Consider the following 22,167-nt stretch of genomic DNA (forward strand, 5'->3'; position numbering starts at 1 on the left):
TCTGGCCTTTTAATGATTCCTCTCTCTACAGCATATCTCCAAATTAATCAAAAATCAACCCTGAAACCTGTTTCCAAAAATCATCAGAAAATTCACAAGTACAAAAAGAACATTTTTGTGATTTTTTTATTATTATTATTATTTATTATTAAATATATTGCAGGGATAGTAGTACCTGTGTAATATTTTGAAATGAATTTCTTCTACCTGATTTGAGCGTAAAAATGTATTGTTGACCAAACATCATCTATAAATGGGAAAGAAAAATATTGTTTCCATTTCAAAATGGCTTTCGGGAAACATGTTCCACCAATGCGTAAAGCACTTTGAGTGTGCAGGAAACGTGCTATATAAATGTAAGGAATTATTATTATTAATTATTATTTATTCATTTCTATGTGAAACACTTTCATGAGCCCATTTAGCCAATAAGACAAAAACATAGTTTTACTAAAGTAAGCTTACATTTATCCACACAAAATAAACCTGACTGTATTATTTGTAGTAAAGCCGTGGTTAATTGTGTTAAATATGCCATTTCAGCCTGCAGAATGGCATTTCAAACTGTGGCCTAACAAAAATATAGAAAAGAAATATCGAGTTTCTGTAATATAAAACTAAATAATTCCTCTCACTGTATAGTTCCTAAAGTTAACTAGACAGAAACAAATGTATGTTAATATTAACAGAATCACTCAAATAGCAATTAATCTGACTGATGTTAACGTTAAAGGTTTGATCGAGCTTTTAAGTAAAACAATAGATTAAAGTTACAGTACCGTTAATATAACATTAATATTTACGTTACATTAAGTTGCATCAATGTTAGCATTAGCATCAAATGCTAATTAGCGCTACTAGCCTGAGACATACAGTAATAAACGTTACATCTAATTACACTGACTTAAATATTCATTTGTTTAATTTGTAATTGTTTATTTTATTTAGGTTATTGTTTCTTTTTAATTCGCATTTTTCACTTAGTGAAGGCGGGTGTTCCGGAGAATTCAGTTCCCCCTGTTCCCCCCTTCACAGCGCATGCGCTGATTCTCAGTAATGACGTCATGCTTTCGCTTCGCTAGTGAATCAATTCGTGTTGGTTTTGAAAATAAAAATAAATAAAAATCGTGTTGGTTTTGCTGTATTAACAAGCCTAATGTTGGTTGCATTAAACATTTTTTGTTATATTTAGTAATTGTAATTTTTGCATGCACTCATTAATTGTTTTGTTGTTAATGTGTGCGTGATGTGCGTGTTTTTCTTTCAAACAAGCATTGTCTTTCAAATAAGCCTTGTCGAGAAAAATAGCACTGCAAAATTAGTGTCTCTTGTTTTAGGTAAGTCACAATGATGCTTGTAATGTTTAAAAATTGCATAGACTGTTAATGCAAATATTTGTCACTTATCTGCATATGAAAACACAAGAGAACAGATTTTCTGTAAGCAAGGGAGTTTCCTGGATTAAAAAACAAAACAACAATACAATGACGTCTTTTTAATCTAATAATTGTCTCCAACAGTTTTCATCTGCAGAAAGGGCTTTTAAACAACAATTATGGATACAGCACAGAAAACAGATAAAAGATAGGCTCAAAATTTTTTTTTTTTTTTTTTAACTTTTTTACTATCTATAAAGGGGTGTTACCATTGAAAAGGCATGGGAATTTTTTACATTGCCCAAAGAAGTGTTAACTCCTATATATTACCTTTTGTGGGTTTGAAAGGCACTACAATGATGCTGGTGACATTTTTTTAATGGTATAATTATGTCTAAACTCTTATATGTTCAGATAAGTGTATTTACAGTGATTTATGTTGTTTTTGTGGACTACACAATGACCATATGCATTCACCTGCTTGGGTAAATGGGTACTTTTTTATTTTTAACAATTTTTGTACCTTTAGTTCTTGTTAAATTGACAAAAGCTGTTAAACATTATTTTAATGATGAGGCAATTGTGGGTAATTACCCTGCATGATCTTTCAGATTGCCTGTGATTGATCACCAGTCATGTGTTGGCAGAATAGGGCTGTGCGATATTGAAAAAACAAAATAAAACTAATATTGCAATATTTCGTTGGTCTGCCTTATATATTGTGATATAAATACAATTTCACCAGATTGGTTAAATAGCTCTGTTAGAAAATAATTCATTATTTTACATTGATTGGCATGATTTTGTAGGGGACTGGTTGAATCATGCATAAAACAATTTACAAGCATATAAAAACAGGGCAAAGACAAAACTGCTGAGATAAACAGTGTGTTTTTTTTTTTGTTTTTTTTTTTGAGCATTCAGTACAGAAATTGAATAATCAAATGTAAAATAACACTAGTCTTCTTTATATAAAAAAATAAGTACAATTAATATTTGTTTAAGATATAAAAGTTATAATTTCTTGTGCCTGAATGTATTAAACTTTTTGAAATCACATGCAAATAATACTTTTTTTATTTAATTTTGGTTAAAATCTGCAGCTACTCCACAAATCACATGTACTCTGAACTCCTGTGCTGTTCAACATTGCAGATGTGACTACTGCAGATGGGCACATTGCAATATTAATGCTGATAAGATATATTGTACAGCCTATAATGAAGAATATCATTGCTTAGCTTGCTTTAAACACTTGAAAATGTGCACAAATTTTTGGTTGGTTCGTTTTAAAAGATTTTAGCTTTTTTTGCTAGTTTATATATATAATAAATATATAAATATTCAAATAGTAAACTCATTTAATGTATCATCCTTTTAATTTACGCCTACTTATGTTTTTTTTTAGTATAACAAAATTGTTAGATTTAAATCTGATGTTAAAAAGATATTGTATATTGTGTTTTCCAATCCTCAGAAGCTTCACAATTCACACAGTAACACAATTTCCTCTGCTTCGGGAAAATCCGTACTCCTGTGTTTTTAATGTAAAGTCACTTTCTGAAGATACATGAGAAGCTACGTAAATATGTCTTTCAAAACAACACAAGTATCACTGTGATTTATCTGAAATAAAACACACTATAATTTGTGCAGTGTAGTATGGTTTATTTTTTTCGACAAGGCAAACTGTTTGAAAGAAACAAGCGAACGCGTGCTAAAAACAGGAACAATACCATAGACACGTGTGTCTATGCAAATAATTACAAAATGTTATAAACTCTGTGATGAAATAAACACTGGGCTTACGAAAATACAGCAAAACAACCATGAACTGTTTCAGTTCGCGAAGTGAATTCATGACGTCATGATTTGTGTACATGGAATCAGCTGTAAGTTGCGCATGCGCTGTGAATGGGGGAACAGGGGAACTGAATTCTCCGGAACACGGGCACTGTTGACTAACGTTAGTAACTCTAAATTAGTTGACTGCAATGCTGTGACGGTGTTAGCATGTAGCATGTTCACACATAAAATAAGTACAGTTCGCAATTAAAACCATTTCATACCTTTTGTTGTAACTTAATAAAATCTACTGCAATTAATGTCAATAAAGATGTTTAATCCACAAGAATTTGATCCTACCTGTTAGCGTTCACATAGGTTCGGTCCTTATTTAGGCTAGAGTGGGTTATTTTTGTGAATGAATCTGTGGATTTAAATAAATTGTGAGAGTCGATTCATCCTTGACCTATTCATAAATACAACAGTTGCTTTGTTGCTGAATAAATGTCTTATTCACTTAAGACAGTGTCCTACCACCACCTACTGGCGGTTTCAGGTAATACATGGATAACTTCATTTTGTTGCATATTTTTCTTTTTAATTTATTATTTGAAGCATTATTCATTTAAAAAAGAATTCACAACAATAACGAATTTATATAACCATAATATATAAAATATAATATAACTGATAATAATAATACTGTTAAAATGATAAATAATTGATAACGAAAATATAAAATAACTGAAATGAGCTACTCAAAATAAATGAATCACACACACACACACACACACACACACACACACACACACACACACACACACACACACACACACACACACACACACTCGCACGTATAAATATATATAAACATGATAAAAATTGTAACAAAAAGCAAAACGCAGAAAAGTTGTGCATGACAGGAAAAATACCTACATAGGCCTAAGTGCAAAATTAATTTAATGAATAATTGGAAAAAATGTGTATAAGCAGGTGGCTGTGTGAGCACATTAAGGCGAATGAGTCAGTCAGTCTAGCGCGGGCCTGCATTAGAAGTTTGTTGTGTTTTAAAAAGTCTCTACGTCATACCAAATGGAACTGTGGAACTCTGACATCATCAGTGACAGTAAAAAGCTTTTGACGTAGCAGAAACTCTCATTAGCTTCTTTGGATGTCTAGTAGTTCAGTACTTTCTGCGATTCAACAGTACAGTGATAAAATGGCATTTTCAAAACTGATTAACCGTCTGAAGAAAGCGTTTGGTGTTAAGTGTGCGAACGAACAACCGTGTGAGCCACTGGAACCCACCGGCAGCACGACAGAGAATCACCGTCATCTGATGACCGATGACCCGGCCGTCGCTGCAGGAAAACAGGCAGGGAGACAGAAAAAGAGGAAACTCAAATTGTCTCCCATCTTCTTCGCCTGTTTTTCCAGAAGAATAGCTACTGTTGTTGGTAAAATAGATTTATGAGCACTTTTAATTACTAAAGCATACTGTTAAACACACCAAACACATCACATAAGTGTTTAAAGATCAGAAATGAACATTACTGGAAGACATTTTAGAAAGAGTTTCTTAAAGCCACAGTTCACATAAACAAGACAATTCTGTCATAATTTACTCCTTAAACCTGTTTGAGGTGCTTTCAGCCATTGACTTCCACAGTATTTTGTGTTCCTACAATTAAGGTTAATGGCTGCTGATTTCAGGAATTTTCTTCAGAATTTGTAGTTTTGTGTAAAAAACAGAAAAAATAAGAATTATTTGTATTAGGATTTTTTATTTCAGTGAGCTTTGCCTTTAGATATATAGTTTACTTGTTTGCTAATTCAATGCAGAAAACCCATGAAGATCATCAATAAAAACACATTGAGTAATGTTTCTGCAAATGAACTGTTCAAATATCTTGTCAAAAAGAGTTGTAGAGTCATATTAATGATGTTCCTTCCTCTCATTAGATCAGCTATGTGTGCAGGAGATCCACGAACTTCACGCAGAGCCCATCAGTAGCTCTAAATTCTTCTGCACTGCTGTGAGCAACCTGGAGCTGGAAGTTCTCCAACCTCCAGCTCTTGATGCTCCAGCAGACGAAGATTTGGACTCTAAACCGGAAGTGAAAAGCTTTGACTCTGCAGTGGTCATTGACAACGACTCTGCAGAGCTTCACTTCCCAGAAGACAACGAATCCTCCCTCAGTGAGGACAGCCTGGAGCAAGAGCTTGATAGTCCTCCAAGTTCACCATCTGATGAGGACAATGAATCTCCAGTGAGCCAGCAGCTCATAACAGATGACATCTGTGACTCTGCCCTGGATGAAAACTCGAACCCTTTACCGGATCAGGTCTCACAAGAGGACTCTGCTGTGAAGTCTACAGCAGATGATGGGACCTGCTTGGACAATAGTAAGTTTATTGCTGGAGTTCAGAACATTTGTTTAGGCTCATCAAACTTTGTAAAATTATACAGTTGTAGTCAAAATTATTCACCCTCCTGTGATTTTTTATTAATATTTTTTAAATATTTCAAAAATGATGCAGAGCAATATAGTTTAAGTATTCAGAACTTTAAGCTGAACACTGGTATCTTGAAAATATCCAGTAAATATGATGTACTGTCATCACGACAAAGATAAAAGACATCAGTTATTAGAAATGAGTTATTAAAACTATCATGTTCTGAAATCTGACAATAATTCTGACTTCAACTGTTTGTGTTTTTATTTGGTTTATAATTTAATGACATTTTCTTCATTTTTAACAGATGACATCAGCTGCCGCTACAAACTCGGAAAGCAGCTTGGTGAAGGAGGTTTCGGCTCCGTGTATGAGGGGATTCGCATACAGGATGGTCTGCAGGTATTCATTTTTGTAGACTCAAATCCTCTGATGAAGTTCCCTGTTTAAAGAACATCATCAGAGCTTTCATTGTTTGGACATTTCTGCTGACGAATGAATCCTCTGTTCAGGATTTATGACTGAATGAAATGATCTCCGTGCACATGTTAATTGTTCGCTTGTTCCTTTAAACAGGTGGCAGTTAAATTTGTCCAGAAGACCCCAAATATGCAAGATGTCAGCTCTGTGAGTAGACTACACTTTCTGTTCGCTGTGTTCAGTTTATAAAGTCTTATATTTATTATAGACCACAGGCTGTGGTCAGAAACCCTTGTTTGAAAACCAACATTATTATTTTGTTTTCAGTCATGTGACCAGCCACTTCCTCTAGAGATCACCTTGGCAAACATGGCCAGCGGTGGCTCCAGGTGTCCGAATATTATTAAGCTCCTGGACTGGCAGGTCTTTGAAAACCATTATGTCATGGTGATGGAGCGGCCTAGTCCAAGCATGGACCTGGAGGCATTCCTTGAAGTCAGCGGAGGAGTCCTCAGTGAGAAAACAGCACATACCATCATGAGGCAAGCTGTTTATGCGGCCAACGTGTGCTGTTACCGCGGGGTGTTCCACCGGGATATTAATCTTCAAAACCTGCTGGTGAACCCCGACACACTGGAAGTCAAGCTGATCGACTTCGGGTGTGGAGACTTCATGATGGAATCAGCCTACAGTCTCTTCTCTGGTAGGTGTTTTGAATAGTGTGGTCAAAAGTATCGACTTCGGTACCAATCGATTCTGACATTTAACAAGTCAATTTGAGCGCTGTTAAACACCACTGATTGGCCATTGGTGTTCACATGCTCAGCAAATATGACTGTGATGAGTGTCGGTATCGATTGGTAGTGGATACTTTTGACAACACTAGTTATGAATGTGCATAAGCATTATTAATATACGTATTGAAAGCTGGTTAATTAGCACAGCTGAAGCCCATCTGGTATATATATTCAACATGATGCTAAACTTAACGTCTCTCCTCCAGGCACAGAAGCGTACATCCCGCCAGAGTTTTATGAAAAAGGATGCTACCGGGCCAAACCAGCGACGGTCTATTCTCTTGGGGTTCTTCTGTTCACAATGCTCCATGGAGAATTCCCATCAGCGTATGACCTGTACTACCTTCAACATGACTGGTCCAAATTTACCCTCTCTCAAGGTGAGATGTTCATCAAAGAACAATTAAGTGAAACAGCTTAATAATAATAACAACAATAACCTCACCTCTCCATTTCTTCTTCACAGAATGCTGTGATATGATGACGGCTTGTCTGCATGAGAATCCAGAGTGCAGAATTCCTCTAGAAGAGATGCCTTACCACGACTGGTCCATGCTGGAGTTCTGAGTCACATTAGCAGAATGTTTTGTATATTTGATTTTTGTACATGTCTGTAATAAAGATATATTTTATTGAACTCACTTGTGTTGTGGCTTATATTGTGATCTAGCCCCAGTGTTGTCAGATTGTGTGGATTTAAAATGGTTTTGTTTGGGGTGACAAAAATTTGGCATGAGGTTTGAACAGCATCCAGTCCTTTCCAACACACACTGCAGTTGACACTGGCGTCATTACGGCGCACTTTTAGAAATACACTTTTTCAGAATGCTGTACAGCGCTGACCCAAAACCTAAACATATCAGTCACTGCGACATAAGCAAATCATCCATAAATATTCCAATGGTTTATTGTGAAATCAGAGCTGTTCAGAAAAATGTATTAAAATACAAACGTCGTAACATGAGAATGTGAGACTCAATACAAAACATCAGCATTTTCACAATAAGAGCACCCAGTTTTATTAAGGTCGTTGAGTGTTTGTTGCCATCATGACAATCCTAAACAAAATATTCAGTGATATTCCTTCAAATCAATACTGATAGTGTAGTTTGCGCAGACACACTGAGGTTTATCCAGTGTACAGAAGTCTGAATCATCCACATTATTTCATACGCTTCCAGAAACACGTTTACTACACGAATGTCCAGCGTTTGCTAAAACTGTTCAACTCTTTAGATGATTCCTTTCTTACAACATCTCCAACTATGGCAGCTTCTCATTACTCACCATTTCTTAATCTTACTAAATACTTGACTTGATGTCACTCTGTGGACTCTGGGGTCATGTGCAGCATAAGCAGGTCGGCCCCCCGGCGGACCACCACATTTAAGCTTTCGCTGGTCCTCACAGCATTATATATCTCCTCCGACGTGTTCACCTTTACCCCATTGATCTCAATAATAACATCTCCTGGCTTCATTCCGGCTCTGCAAAACAGAAAACAGGAAATGACATCATCAAAAGGATGCCTTACTCAACAGCTGATAACATCATGTTCAGAGAGCAGCACACCTGTTGGCTGGAGATCCTACAATCACACGGTGGATGAGAACTCCATGAAAAACATCAGGGAAGGACGGGTCTCGCATCCTTAGCTCTTCGATTATACTGAGGAGGGGAAAAAGAGAATTTAAAGATAATAAACGACTCACTTCAGTGCAAAGTTTACGGTTTAAGGATTGATTGATAAATAGATAAGATAGATAGATAGATTCATAGATAGATTGATAGATAGTTTAATAGACAGATCAGCAAAACAATCAATATTACATTCGCTTCAACCAAAAACACTTCAATGTCTGCGGTTTAATTACTTTTGCTAATAACATAGTAAAAACATCCGAAAAGCATTATTCCCATAAAACATTTGTTTTTAAGTTGGTTTTTTTTGTCACTGCAACACAGAAAGGCCTTTGTCCCGCTCTTACATTTCAGGTAAAACTAAACAAGGTCGACTGTGATTGGCCACTTTTCATATCATTTAAATCACTGCTTCGGAATCACGGTATTTTGTGCGGGTATTTTTGCATTAAATTGTCACAAAAATTCGAAAAACTTTTTATTTTTCGGCCGTGAAAATTGCATACAAATTCTCCTTGATAAATTAAGCACTTTTCAACAGAACAAGCCAATTTTCCAGGTATTCCAGCACTTGAATTTCTAAGAGCCAAATCTAGTGGTATATAACAAAAATCTGCAGATTCCATAATGTATGAATTTTGCTCTCCTGTAAAATTGTAATAAAAGTGTTTGGCACCTGGGGGTCAAAGTCAACATCATCACTCCAATGTAACGCCTTTTCGATCCCGATTCTCCAAACCAAGAGTCTGAAAAAAAAGACCCAATAACCGGGAAACGGGCCTGGGTACGGTTCGGATAGCATAGTGCAAGTACGCCCTAAATACCTTAAACCAGAATTTTCTACCTCTGAATAAAGTTGCATGTCTGCGGCTATAAATACTCCTACCGCACTTGTGATAATTTTACAGAGTGGCACACGTCACATCAGCCGGTGTGTGAATGAAGTGCTTGATGCATCACTGAGACAGCACGCAGTCCTCCGTTATCTGCGGACACTTCCAATCCAAAACAGCAGTAAAAAGGGAAGAAATCAGTGTGTTAAGGATCTGTCCAATGTATTATTGAGCCTTTTCTAGTTTTAAATTTCAGGTAGGCCTACTTTGTGTGTGAAGAGCAGGTAATAACCCACTCAGTTCCAGTGTTGCGAATGCGATCTGCTGATCTAACAGCTACATGATTTAGAAACAGAAATGAACTCGTCGTTTCAGGTCGAAATGAACCAATATAATATATATTATATTATAATAAATTAATATAATGTAATATAATAAATTAATATTTATTTAAATTAACAGGGACAAATAGTGTTGGAGAAAGTTTTTCATGTTGTCATGAACGTGACACGCAGTTTGAATTGTAAATAAACGGAGAATGATTGACAGGCGCAGCGGAGGGAAGCGCAGAACTGAACATGAATTTAACCATGTGAATATTGATCTGTACTTCACATTAAACTATAGAATGGCTTCAAAACATTTGGGATACAGTAGGCCTACAAGCCAATTTTCTACTGTCTTATAAAAGGCTAACTTTTTGGCTTTTCTTTGCTTATAAATAACACAGAATATAGAGCACCTGCAAGATGGGATTTGCAGCAAAAATATGCAGTATCGAACCAATATCCAATCCAAGTATTAGGATCGGTGCAGCCCTAATTAAAAAATTAAATATCCCCAAAAGATTACACATGTTAAAAGTACAACCTCAAAGCTCCATCTGTACCTTAACATTGATTTTGATGGTGGCGATGTCTGCAGCCTGGTCCACATCCTGGACTGTGGCGTTGTAAGTCTCACCATTAGTCAGTTTGACACGAACACCACGCTTGTTGGCGACCACATGGGCATTTGTCACTATCAGGTCATCACTACTTATTATAAAGCCAGAGCCATTCGAGATGGGTCCCTCACGGCCAGAAAAGGGGTGTCTGAAAAGAAAGAGTGTAATATTAGTCACAATTCCCAAACACAACCGAAACTAAAACCATCTGGTCATCTTAAAATAGAAACAAGTGATCCAAAAAGTCTCTATAGATAAAAACAACATAAAACACCCTGCTGAAAAAAACAATCCTGTTGTGCGCGCGCATGTAAAGGTAACTGGGTGAACAAGTCAAACAAAGTATATACACAAGAGAACATAAAAATATACAACAATTCAAAAAAATGAAGCAAGAATAATAAAGATTTAAATAAAACATATAATAGATAGATAGTACAATAATAATAATGATAGTAATAATGTCAGTGAAAATGACAACAGCATTATTAATACCAACAACAACAACTACAACTACCACTTACGATTACTTAACATTCAGAAATTAAACCGAATTAACAAAAAATATTGTAAATATATGTGTAGTGTTAAAACATTGTTGGGTTTTACAACCCTGCGAAATGTGAGAATGTTTTAACAATAGAAATGATAAAAAAGTAAAGAATTAGGTTAACTTGATTGTTTTTATAAATGTAAGTGAGTTGAACATAAAACAGTCAAGTTGCCCCCAATAAACTTAAGAATTGAGTTGCTTCAACACGTTAAATAAGTATTTTATAAATGTCTATTAACAATAATTTTGTTAATAATAATGACATTTGGGGAAAAGGGTTTGGTTCTATTTTTATAGTAATTAAATGTTTATAATTTAAAATGTTTATAATAATTAGATGTTTTGCCGCCTTGTTTTTGAGTTGTGCAATGCAAAAAGACCCTCTTATAGCAAGATTAGGGAAGCACCGAAATGAAGCTTGTTGATTGAAACGGAAAATTCTAGATGCATTTGGCTGAAAACTGACACTGAAAAGGCTTTTTAATAATTGGAAATTATTTTAATAAATAAAAAAATTATAGTTTTATATCAAATAATAAAGTAATTTGGCGACGCAGTAGGTAGTGCTGTCACCACACAGCAAGAAGGTCACTGGTTCGAGCCTCGGCTGGGTCAGTTGGCATTTCTGTGTGGAGTTTGCATGTTCTCCCTGCGTTCGCGTGGGTTTTCTTCGAGTGCTATGGTTTCCCCCACAGTCCAAAGACATGCGGTACAGGTGAATTGAGTAGGCTAAATTGTCTACATGTATGAGTGTGAATGAGTATGTATGTATGTTTCCCAGAGATGGGTTGCAGCGGGGAGGGCATCCGCTGTGCAAAAACATATGCTGGATAAGTTGGCGGTTCATTCCACTGTGGTGACCCCAGATTAATAAATGGACTGAGCCAAAAATAAACGAATGAATGAATAAAGTATTTTTGTGAGGCTTTTAAATTAAACTCAATAACTTAAATTAACAGTGAAATTAATAGTAAAAATAAAAATGATTCCATCATTTATTCACCCTCTGCATATTTGAAATCGTTATGAGTTTCTTTCTTCTGTTAAACACAAAAGAAGACATTTTCAATAATGCTGAAAACCTCTAGCTATCGACTTCTATTGCAGGAAAAATAACTATTATAAAAGTCAATGTTCAGGTTTTCAGCATTATTAAAAATATCTTCTTTTATGTTCAACAGAGTCAAAAAAAAACTCATCAGAAATGATGACAGAAGTTTCCTTTTAGGGTAAACCACACAACTACTTGCAAATATGCTCATGTTACATTCCCTCGAGTTAGACAGTTCAGTTTATTCTTCTTTTTTTTTTTTTTAAGAGCCTCTATTATGGGTTTTTGAGAATGACCTTCCATGTATTGTGTAACACAGCTCTAAGAGAAGTGAATTATTCAGCTAAGACTTAAATCTGCAAGCGTGCAGTGTTTAAAACTGTTGATTCATTTATAAAAGAGTCAACTTGCAGTGCTTCAAATGAATCGTCTTGATAACGAGTCTTTAGCTGTGCCGGCGTGACCAGAAAATGGAACTAAAGCTCCGCCCAGGGCTGGATTAACCAATGGGCCTTATAGGCACAGGCCCAGTGGCCCGTGCGCACTTGGGGCCCCTGCGAGGGGGGAGAAGAAAAAGACAATTTCGGGGTGTCTTTTTAGGCTAACTGCAAATAGCGCACCTAGTTGGAATAAGCTATTCACGCTTTACGCCCATCGATGCTTGATTGACAGAGACAACATGAGTAAAGAGCAGGGCCAGACGGAATCTGCGGATGTTTTTTACTATTTTTGCTGAGAATTTTGGTAAAAATCTGCGGATTTCTGCGGAATTATTTTGGGAGCATCCAGCGGAGTATCATAACTTACACCTTAATATATTAAATAAAAAGTAATAAATTACTGAATAAAAACTGAATAAATTCAGATTTACACATTTACTCAAGTAAATAAACAGAATTAATGATAGGCTAAAAATCTGCAGAAAAATCTGTGGAATTCTGTGCGCGCAGATTCCGTGTGGGTCTAAAGAGCTATGCAGCATCACAGCCTGAGTGGCGTATCTCGTAATGTGCACAGCAACATCTTTTGACGCGATTGATCATCAACCCGGTTCGAATCCACCATCTGCTGAACTTGTGCTACTTTTTTCTCCCCATTACATATCAGATTAGAAATATATTTATTTTTAACAGGAAGGAAACATTTTTAATAAATAATGCAAATGTGATATAAAGTCAAGTGCCTCGTGGGTATTTAATAATGTTTAGCCTTAATAAAGGTGCCTCCCTCTCTGTAAAAACTATATTGCTCAGACAACGGTATTTCATCTGAGCAAAAAAATCACATATAACTATTATTATTATGTTTAAATTGTCTTTCTTTCTTTAACTAAACAGAATGCTGCAATCGGTCAAGCGCGGAAACGTCAGTTTTGAAATAAATTCAAAACTGTTACCAACTGTTAATTAATTGTTTTTGCTACTTGTAACCGCTTGTAGTGCATCTGGTTAACTCTTTATATTCTCATATCACGTCTAACGCCATGATGAAAATGCGACGCATGCCGCTTCGTTTACGGATTTAAATGCGTTTGCATTTAAATGCACAATCCTCTGGCACTTGTCGTTGCTATGGCCATCATCAGTTTCCGGGATAAATAACAAAACGGGAGGGTGGCGGGAGATGGGTCTGAAATTACAGGAGACTTATTATTTGCTAAATAATCATATGAGAGTCGCTGCCATAATTTGGTAAAAATAAATGCATATTCTAAGACAATGAAAGTGTTCTTTGACCTTGAATGTACATCAGCCTGTTGTTGGAGACCTCGCACCCCCCACCCCCCCCCCCCCCCCAAAAAAAAAATGACCCTTTTTAATGTATAATAGGGGCTCTTTAAATCCATTCAGACAAACTGAGTCTGACAGAAGAACTTTTAGCTTAGCTTAGCATAGATCCTTGAATCAGATTAGACCATTAGCATCTCGCTCAAAAAATTCCAAAGAGTTAAAGTATGCACCAAGACTGATGGAAATGAATAGCTGCTATGTTCCAGCTTGACATGGCTAGTAACTATACCTATACGCCTCTCGGGAAGTATACATGGGCATTCTGTTTGAATGGGTAAATCAAATTCTTCAAAACTGCTTGCCAAGATTACGATTACAATACATACTATGAATAACCAATAAAATTGAACAGTAACTATAACAGCCTTCCATTGCTGTTATCGCCAGTCCATGCATGCTAAAGTTGTTTTTAAGCAGAATGTCTTTATTTGTGCAGGTGAATTAAACAAAGCCTCAATCTTTGCTTCTCCTTTCTTCTTTATCATGTCAATATAACATTCACTCCATGTATACACAGCACATATCTAAACACTGCTGTTTTCTGGCTAGCAAACAAGTTACTCTGTAGCACGGTCAAAAACCGTGTGCTTTCCCATACCTGACGCTCTTCCTCGCTTACACAGGCACCTTAGTTATAGTTTTCAGCTAGTGACACCTAGTTGACAACATGAATCACTACAACACAAAAAATGGCTCCTACACACCGGCCCCTTAATTGATTATGGTAATTAACATAACAATTACAAATATTACGTAAAGGAGCCATAACAAATATTGAAGCACCACATGACACAGACTGTAACAGTCCACATTAGTCATTTACCTCCAGAAACAGACAAAGCTTTCTTACAGGTCGTTCTAAAATACTACTCTTGGTTTTAACTTTTACAGTTCGTACCAGGCCCTTATTATCTGAAAAGGTTTCTAATACTCGACCAAGTGGCCATGAACCACGAGGCGCAGTAGGATCCAGTAAAAGTACAATGTCCCCTGTACTAAAACTTTGACGTTCTTTTGTCCATTTTTGACGTTTTTGGAGTAGAGGAAGATACTCCCGTATCCATCTATTCCAGAAAAGATCAGCTAGGTACTGCACTTGTTTCCATCTTCTTTTCACATAGAGATCTGTTCTTTCAAAAAGACCTGGTGGTAAAGCAGGCTTGCCTTTCATGAGAAGCAGATGATTTGGAGTAAGAGCTTCAAGGTCATTGGAATCACTGGATACCTTGGTAATGGGACGATCATTTAGGATTGATTCTACTTCACACAGAATGGTATGAAAGGATTCGTCATCCAGTGTTTGTTGGCGAAGTACAGAGCAAAGAATGTTTCTCACCATCCGAATAATGCGCTCCCATGCACCTCCATAATGGGATCCAGCCGGTGGATTGAAGCTCCACTGAACCCCTACTTGAAGTTACTCCTTTTCAATTTGCTTGTCGTTCCATGCAGAAATGGCCTCTTTTAATTCTCTGTTGGCACCAATGAAGTTTGTTCCATTATCTGACCTGATGTGTACTACTTGACCTCTACGAGAAATAAATCTTCGTAGAGCATTTATACATCCATCTGTGTCCAAAGAATAGGCTACTTCCAAGTGCACCGCTCTACTTGCCATACAAGTAAAAATCACTCCGTATCGTTTTACTGTACTACGTCCTATTCTAACTTCGTTAGGACCGAAGTAATCCACACCAGTATTTGTAAAAGGTGGAAGATTAGGTGTAATTCGTTCAAGAGGTAGGTCAGACATCTTTTGTTCGCCCGTCTTTCCTTTGTAACGTCTACATACAATACATTTGGAAATGACTTTTCTTGCAGCAGCATTAGCGTTTATAATCCAATATGTTTGTTTGAGTTTGGACAACATATGATTCCTACCACAATGACCCAATTGGTCATGAATGTGACGAAGTAGAAGATTTGACACATGGTGATTTTTGGACAAAATGATGGGATGTTTGGCTTCGATAGGCATGGCTGCCTTTCTGAGTCTTCCTCCTACTCTGATGAGTTCGTCATCCAATACAGGGTCCAATCTGTATATGCTGCTCTTCTTTTTGAGCCCACAAGAACCATGCTTCAGCTGTTGAATCTCATCTCGAAACTCTTGCTGCTGACTGAAGCAAACAATGGCTATTTCAGCCTCAAAGAGGTCTTCCAACGACAAAAATTGTACCCCCAAAGTTGCCTTGAATGACTTCATTTGTAAATCTATGTCTGATTTCGAAGCATTGCAATTCCTTTCCAGTAACAGTAATTCCTTTCTTTTGAGACATATCAGTTTCAGTAGCTTTTTTACCTTGAGCATCCAAGCAACTGCCACTTTCAGTTTTTTCCAGTCTGAAAAATGTGTGATAAGACAGTTACTGGCATTCTGGATATCTTGCATGATAACAGCATTCACTCTAAGATCTTTCTTGATCTCTGGATCATCATCTTCGTGCATATCGACAATTTGCTCTTTGGGGTGTAACTGATGCTCTTCTGTTCTCCAAAGAAAGCTAGGACCTGCAATCCATCTCTTACTGTGCATAAATGCCTTGATATGCATTCCACGTGAAGCATCATCTGCCGGATTTCCTTGTTGGCAACATATATCCATTGCTGAAGCAATGTCCTATCTCTAATGTAAGAGACCCTATTTGCAACAAAGGTTTGGAAGCGTTTGTCTTCATTTTTGATGTACTTGAGCACAGTTTGACTGTCAGTCCAAAAAACTGAGTTCTCCAATTGAAGTCTTAATTCCCTTCTCAACATCTGGTCCACTTTAACAGAGAGAACAGCTGCTGTTAACTCCAAGCGAGGAATGGTTAGAGTTTTAAGGGGAGCCACTTTGGACTTAGCAAGTAGAAATGTTACATGCACTTTATCATCACTGTTAATCATCCTAAGATAAGTAACCATACCATATCCCTTTTCAGAGGCATCTGAAAAATGATGCAAACAGGCATGCATGATTTCACCGAAATCTGTAGGTTTTAAGCATCGGCCTACTTGAAACTCTGACACTTCATCCAAATTAGAAATCCAACAAGTCCAGTTTTCTGAGAGCTGGAGGTATTTCTTCATCCCAGCCCAGATTCTGTCTACACATCTCCTGTAGAAGCAACTTGGCGGGCAACATAAGAGGAGCAAGAAATCCCATAGGATCATAAACTGAACTAACAGAAGACAGAATTCCTCTTCTTGTGCACTGATGGGGTTTCAACTGCAGTTTAAATTGAAACGTGTCAGCTTCTGCACACCACTGGAGCCCCAAAGTTCGTTCTACAGGCAACTTGTCCCGGTCTAAATCCAAGTACTGGATGTCCTTACTTCTGTACTCTTCTGGAACTGATTGTAGTACCTTACGGCTATTACTAGTCCATTTCGTCAAACAAAATCCGCCCTTTTGACAAAGAGCAACAAGATCCTGCACCATGGCAATAGCAGCCTCCTCTGAGAAGATGCTTTTCAAGCAGTCATCTACATAGAAACAATCAAAGACAGTGTTGATCACTTCTGATGGAAAAAGTGCTTGATTGTCCTCTGCCATTCGTCTTGATGCATAACATGCACAACTTGGAGAAGACGCGGCTCCAAACAGATGGACTATCATTCTATATGTAGTGACTTCCTGCTTCAAGTTTCCATCAGACCACCATAAAAACCGAAGAAAATCCACATCATCTTCTGCTACCTTGACCTGATGAAACACAGCTTGAATGTCAGCCATTAGTGCTATGGTTTCCTGTCTGAATTGTAACAATACTCCTAAAAGTGAATTTGTGAGATTGGGACCTTGCAACAATTGTTTGTTGAGTGAAGTATCTCTAAACGTTGCCCCACAATCAAACACCACCCTCAATGTTCCTTTCTTTGCATGTAATACTCCATGATGAGGAATATACCAAACCTTTCCATCATCACGATCTAATTGATGCTCTGGCACCTTTTCAGCATATCCTTTCTCCAGAACATCAGACAGAAAATGAGTATACTCCTCATGCAACAGTTGATTCCTTTCAAGCCTTTTTCTCAAACCATTACACCTTTGTTTGGCAACACTTAAGTTGTTTGGAAGTACAACATCATCACTACGAAATGGTAGCCTCAGGCTATAATGATCATCCTGCATTTTGACAGAGTTCTTCATCATTTCCATAAATTGCAAATCCTCCCTTGACATCTCCTCTTTCTCGACAACAATTTCATTGAAGTCGTGATTATACTGATTTTGGAGCAATTCTTCAAGCCTCCTGATAGAAATCCTGTTAACAGTAACAGAGGGTGTACCAGTTTCATCCTCACAGTTACTGCTTGCTTCTGAAAGTCCATTAACAACCCACTTCAGTAGGGTTCTAATGGCATATGGCCCATCGCCATAGCTGTTTAATATTTCCCAAGGTTGCATTACTTGAGATGCATTAGCTCCAATCAGTAAACCTATATTGGCTTCAATGTGAGGAATTGTTACTCTGTCCAGATATGGCCATTTGGAAATGTCCTCCTGCATTACAATATTGTCCGAATTGACAGGCAGTTTCTTCTGTGTGTACACTTCAGGAAGAGAGAAGAACTTATTACTGTTAATACCGCATACCTCTAAACCAGTTATGACATTACAAGACACAGGCTGTTCTTGCCCCATAGTACGAAGATAGATGTTAATTCTTTTTCCTCCAATGTTAAGCTCATTCATGAGCTGTTCTGAACAAAATGAGGCTGAGCTCCCAGGGTCCAGAAAGGTATAAGTCTGAATTACTTTCTGACTTTTAACTGATTTTACTTGTACTGGAGTAATTGAAAGCAAGCACTTTTCGTTCCCGGCCCCTGTATGGCCACAAGTTTGGGTAGAGACTATGCTGCTCCTCTTTTCAGTGTCCTTTGCCTGTGAAATTCCAGCTGTTAATTTGCGATATATGTGCAAAACTGTAGGATGCATTTGCTTGCAGACTTCACAGACAAGACGATTGTCACATTCTTTGCTTAAATGTCTAGATTTCAAACAACTGAAACAAATTCCTTTTCCTTTCAAAAAGTCAATCTTTTCTCGTTGTGACTTCTTTAAAGCATGACACCTTTCCAAAACATGATTGCCTTGACATAACAAGCAAGTCTTGCTTTCATCAATCTTGCTCACAAAACGAGTTCCTTGCTGCAAGTTTTTAACTGGAACTGAGGCAACAACATTTGTAGCAAAACTGTTTCCCTTGAATACCTTACCAGCTTTGCTTGCAACTTGTTGTTTGTCTTGAATACATCCAAACACAGGATCAGAAACGATCTTTGCATGTCGTTCGATGAATTCAACAAGATGTGAGAAATTGGGTCTGGCTTGGATCAGATCCATTATCTCACAGGCCTTTTCTCGCCAACGTTCTCTCAACTTGAAAGGTAACTTCATTACAACGGTTCTCATATTACTTGGCATGTTGAGCTCTTGCATAAAAGAGATGTCATTAAGAAGCTTACAACATGAGCGCAAAAACAAGGAATATGCATATAACCCTTGTGCGTCTTCAGCCTTTAACAAGGGCCAGCCTAAAGCTTTATCCATATATGCAGCAGCAATTTTAAAATCATTACCAAATTGCTCCTTCAGAAGATTCTTAGCCAATGGATAACCTATTTCAGGATCAAGATGTTGACAACTTCGAACCAGTTCTTTAGGTTGACCTGTGGTAAATTGTTCTAAAAAATACAAACAGTCTCTTTTATTGCGAGTTCTTTCCTCAACACCATGTTCAAATGCTCTCAAAAAGGATACATAATGAAGTGGATCACCATTGAAGACTGGAATCTCTCTATTTAGAAGTGTGTGAGGTTGAGCTTGATGTACAAGATATGCAGTGAGCTCCTCCTGCTTTTTCAAAATCTCAAAAAGAGGTTCATCGTAAGATGGAAGAGGGTTTATAGCTTGTGTTGCCATACTGCCACTGGAATGTTGTACAAACTGACTTGAGTCCTGATGTTGATGAGTGCTGGTGCCATAAGTGTTCAATCCTCCTATGTGCTGCATTGTTGTTGATTGTGATGGGAAGTTAGAAGTAGCACGAACTGATTGTGATGGGAAGTTAGAGGTAGTGCCAGTTGGTTGTGATGGACTGCTGTTTTTAGCTCCAACTGTGGCCACTGATAGTTGACTTGTTGGTACATATTCAGTAGCTTGTGGATTTAATATTTTTCTTCTTGTTGAATCAAAAATTCCATTTCCAATCACATCCCTTGACGTTTGACTCTTTGTAACTTCCTTTCCTTTTGAATGAGAACTACCAGTATGTGAGCATTTGCTTTGGCTGCCAACAGTACTCAAAACAGCAAGTTTTGCAGTAGATGCTGCTATTTCAGCATCCAATTCAAGTTGTTCCTTCTGTTTTCTCAATTCCTCTTGCTTTGTTTCAATTGCATGTTTAGATTTCAATGCAGCGGCACGGGCCATAAGTGCAGCTCTCTCTGCTTCGGCCTGTACACGAGCTGATGCAGTAGAAGAACTACTACTGGAACTGTGCTTACTATAGTTAGTGGCACCCTTTGAAACATTTGAAACACTGTCTTCTGGGACGACCTCATCATTAATATTTGCATCAGTAACCCCTTCAGTTATTTCCTGACATGTGTCAGATGTGGACAACCATAAATTGACATGTTCAATAAACTAATTTTTTGAAATCATTTTTGCCTTGTACCATATATCATGTTTCTCGATTTCATTATCAGGCAACAAAGTCAACAAAGATTCATGTGCTTCTTCAGCCTCCAAACATAACCTTTTGAAATTTTCAAATACACTTTGTACTTCATTTTCATATTCTCTGTTATTTTGCATCAACCTTTTAATAGTTTCTATTATTTTGTCTGCTTTGTTCAACTTTGCTTTCCTAATTGCTTGCAATGATTGCAGTTTTTCCAATAAGGCCTTTGCGGTAAGTTTAACTGGCCTTTTTTGCCTTTCAGGCTCACTATCATCATAAAGCTGTTGTTTTGACCCAGCAGATTCTTCCTCATTTAAACACTGTTCCTCCATATTACCACAATTTCAGAACAACCATACAGTACAAAAAATTGTCCAACCCTTTGGCAACCAATGCATTGGATTTACGCTTGTTTTGTGTGCACACATAATAAATGGCCATTAAGTTCAGTTATTGTTGCAACAATGTACCTTTAAATCCTGTGTTGAATCACCATCCAATGCGAATCCAACAGGAACGAACGAAGTCCAACGCAATTAGAACAGAAACAGCAAACGAAGTCCAATGCAACTCTATCAGGAACAGCAAACGAGATCCACAGCAACTCCAACAGGAACAGCAACGAAGTCCAACGCCACTCCAACAGGATCAGCAAGCGAGATCCACAGCAAAGATCACTGGAAGCAGAGGTTTTTGACTTAATATAACAGCCTTCCATTGCTGTTATCGCCAGAAATGGGGGTGAGCACGTATTTCACGTGTGCAATCAGAGTCCATGCATGCTAAAGTTGTTTTTAAGCAGAATGTCTTTATTTGTGCAGGTGAATTAAACAAAGCCTCAATCTTTGTTTCTTCTTTCTTCTTTATCATGTCAATATAACATTCACTCCATGTATACACAGCACATATCTAAACACTGCTGTTTTCTGGCTAGCAAACAAGTTACTCTGTAGCACGGTCAAAAACCGTGTGCTTTCCCATACCTGACGCTCTTCCTCGCTTACACAGGCACCAGCTAGTGACACCTAGTTGACAACATGAATCACTACAACACAAAAAATGTCTCCTACAGTAACTGTCCCTTTAGTTTCATTTATAAATGTCCATATCACACAATATCTGCAGAAACTCACATCTAGTCCAAGCCCCTCCCCTGGAGAATTGTCATTCTATACTGATTGCTGATTGGTTCATGTACTAAAAGGTGGGCTTTATTTGCCATATATCAATCGCTGATTGGCTCCTGTACTAGAAGGCGGGGCTTTATTCGCCATAATGACTGTTTCACTTTTCCCATTCAAAAGTATACGAGTGACACGTCATGTGTATTCTATAATCTTTGCTATACTCTCATTCTGGAGTAATAATCAAGGATTTTGGACTATTTGTTAGACCCAGAGATCAGCTGAACGGATTAAAATGATCAAACTCAACAGTTTAACTCTGAGTGACTTGAAAAATGAGCCTATTTGCCAAAAAGTCTTCCTTTAAATACGTCATAATTAATATAAAACAAAAGAAAGTATATTGTTTGCTTTCATAACTTAAATTACAGTCAATGTAACTGCATAGAGACTCAAAATGTGTGTGTGTGTGTGTGTGTGTGTGTGTGTGTGTGTGTGTGTGTGTGTGTGTGTGTGTGTGTGCATGTGTGTGTTTTTTTATAATCAGTGAGGGACCACTGACTTCTCAAAATACAAAATATCACAAGAACGCAAGCATGTTTGGAGTAAATGACGACAGAATTTTCACTTCTGGCCTTTTAATGATTCCTCTCTCTACAGCATATCTCCAAATTAATCAAAAATCAACCCTGAAACCTGTTTCCAAAAATCATCAGA

The 22,167-nt window shown here is 37.3% G+C and overlaps 3 protein-coding genes across 5 annotated transcripts in view; 1 reads left to right on the plus strand and 2 right to left on the minus strand.

Moving 5' to 3' along the window:
• Positions 1–22,167, minus strand: part of LOC110437868 (serine protease HTRA2, mitochondrial-like) — a 29,323-nt gene that overhangs the window by 6,002 nt on the left and 1,154 nt on the right. Inside the window, exon 1 of one of the 2 annotated variants that reach the window (XM_073920677.1) lies at positions 3,522–3,644. The exons of the other annotated variant lie outside the window; for it this stretch is intronic. The gene's annotated coding sequence lies outside the window, so the exon portion shown is untranslated. Of the gene's footprint in view, positions 1–3,521; positions 3,645–22,167 lie in introns of those variants that run through there. 2 annotated transcript variants of the gene reach the window in all.
• Positions 4,272–7,475, plus strand: pimr161 (Pim proto-oncogene, serine/threonine kinase, related 161). Its single transcript, XM_073920675.1, has 7 exons — positions 4,272–4,618; positions 5,124–5,567; positions 5,926–6,020; positions 6,195–6,245; positions 6,366–6,741; positions 7,042–7,215; positions 7,302–7,475. Exons 1-7 carry the CDS (start codon positions 4,333–4,335, stop codon positions 7,400–7,402), a joined length of 1,527 nt encoding a protein of 508 aa, XP_073776776.1. The 5' UTR covers positions 4,272–4,332; the 3' UTR covers positions 7,403–7,475.
• On the minus strand, positions 7,494–21,489 carry LOC141377128 (serine protease HTRA2, mitochondrial-like). 2 transcript variants are annotated; one of them, XM_073920680.1, is made up of 5 exons: positions 21,460–21,489; positions 20,797–21,003; positions 10,199–10,403; positions 8,408–8,503; positions 7,494–8,322 (listed from the first exon to the last, which is right to left on the minus strand). In XM_073920680.1, the coding sequence occupies exons 3-5, from the start codon at positions 10,273–10,275 to the stop codon at positions 8,157–8,159; spliced, it is 339 nt and encodes a 112-aa protein (XP_073776781.1). In that variant the 5' UTR covers positions 10,276–10,403; positions 20,797–21,003; positions 21,460–21,489; the 3' UTR covers positions 7,494–8,156. The 2 variants fall into 2 exon arrangements, with proteins under 2 accessions (XP_073776781.1, XP_073776780.1); XM_073920679.1 differs by lacking the exon at positions 21,460–21,489 and having other exon boundaries at positions 20,797–21,328.

This window comes from Danio rerio, chromosome 13 (genome assembly GCF_049306965.1).
Source record: "Danio rerio strain Tuebingen ecotype United States chromosome 13, GRCz12tu, whole genome shotgun sequence".
Taxonomy (NCBI): Eukaryota; Metazoa; Chordata; class Actinopteri; order Cypriniformes; family Danionidae; genus Danio; species Danio rerio.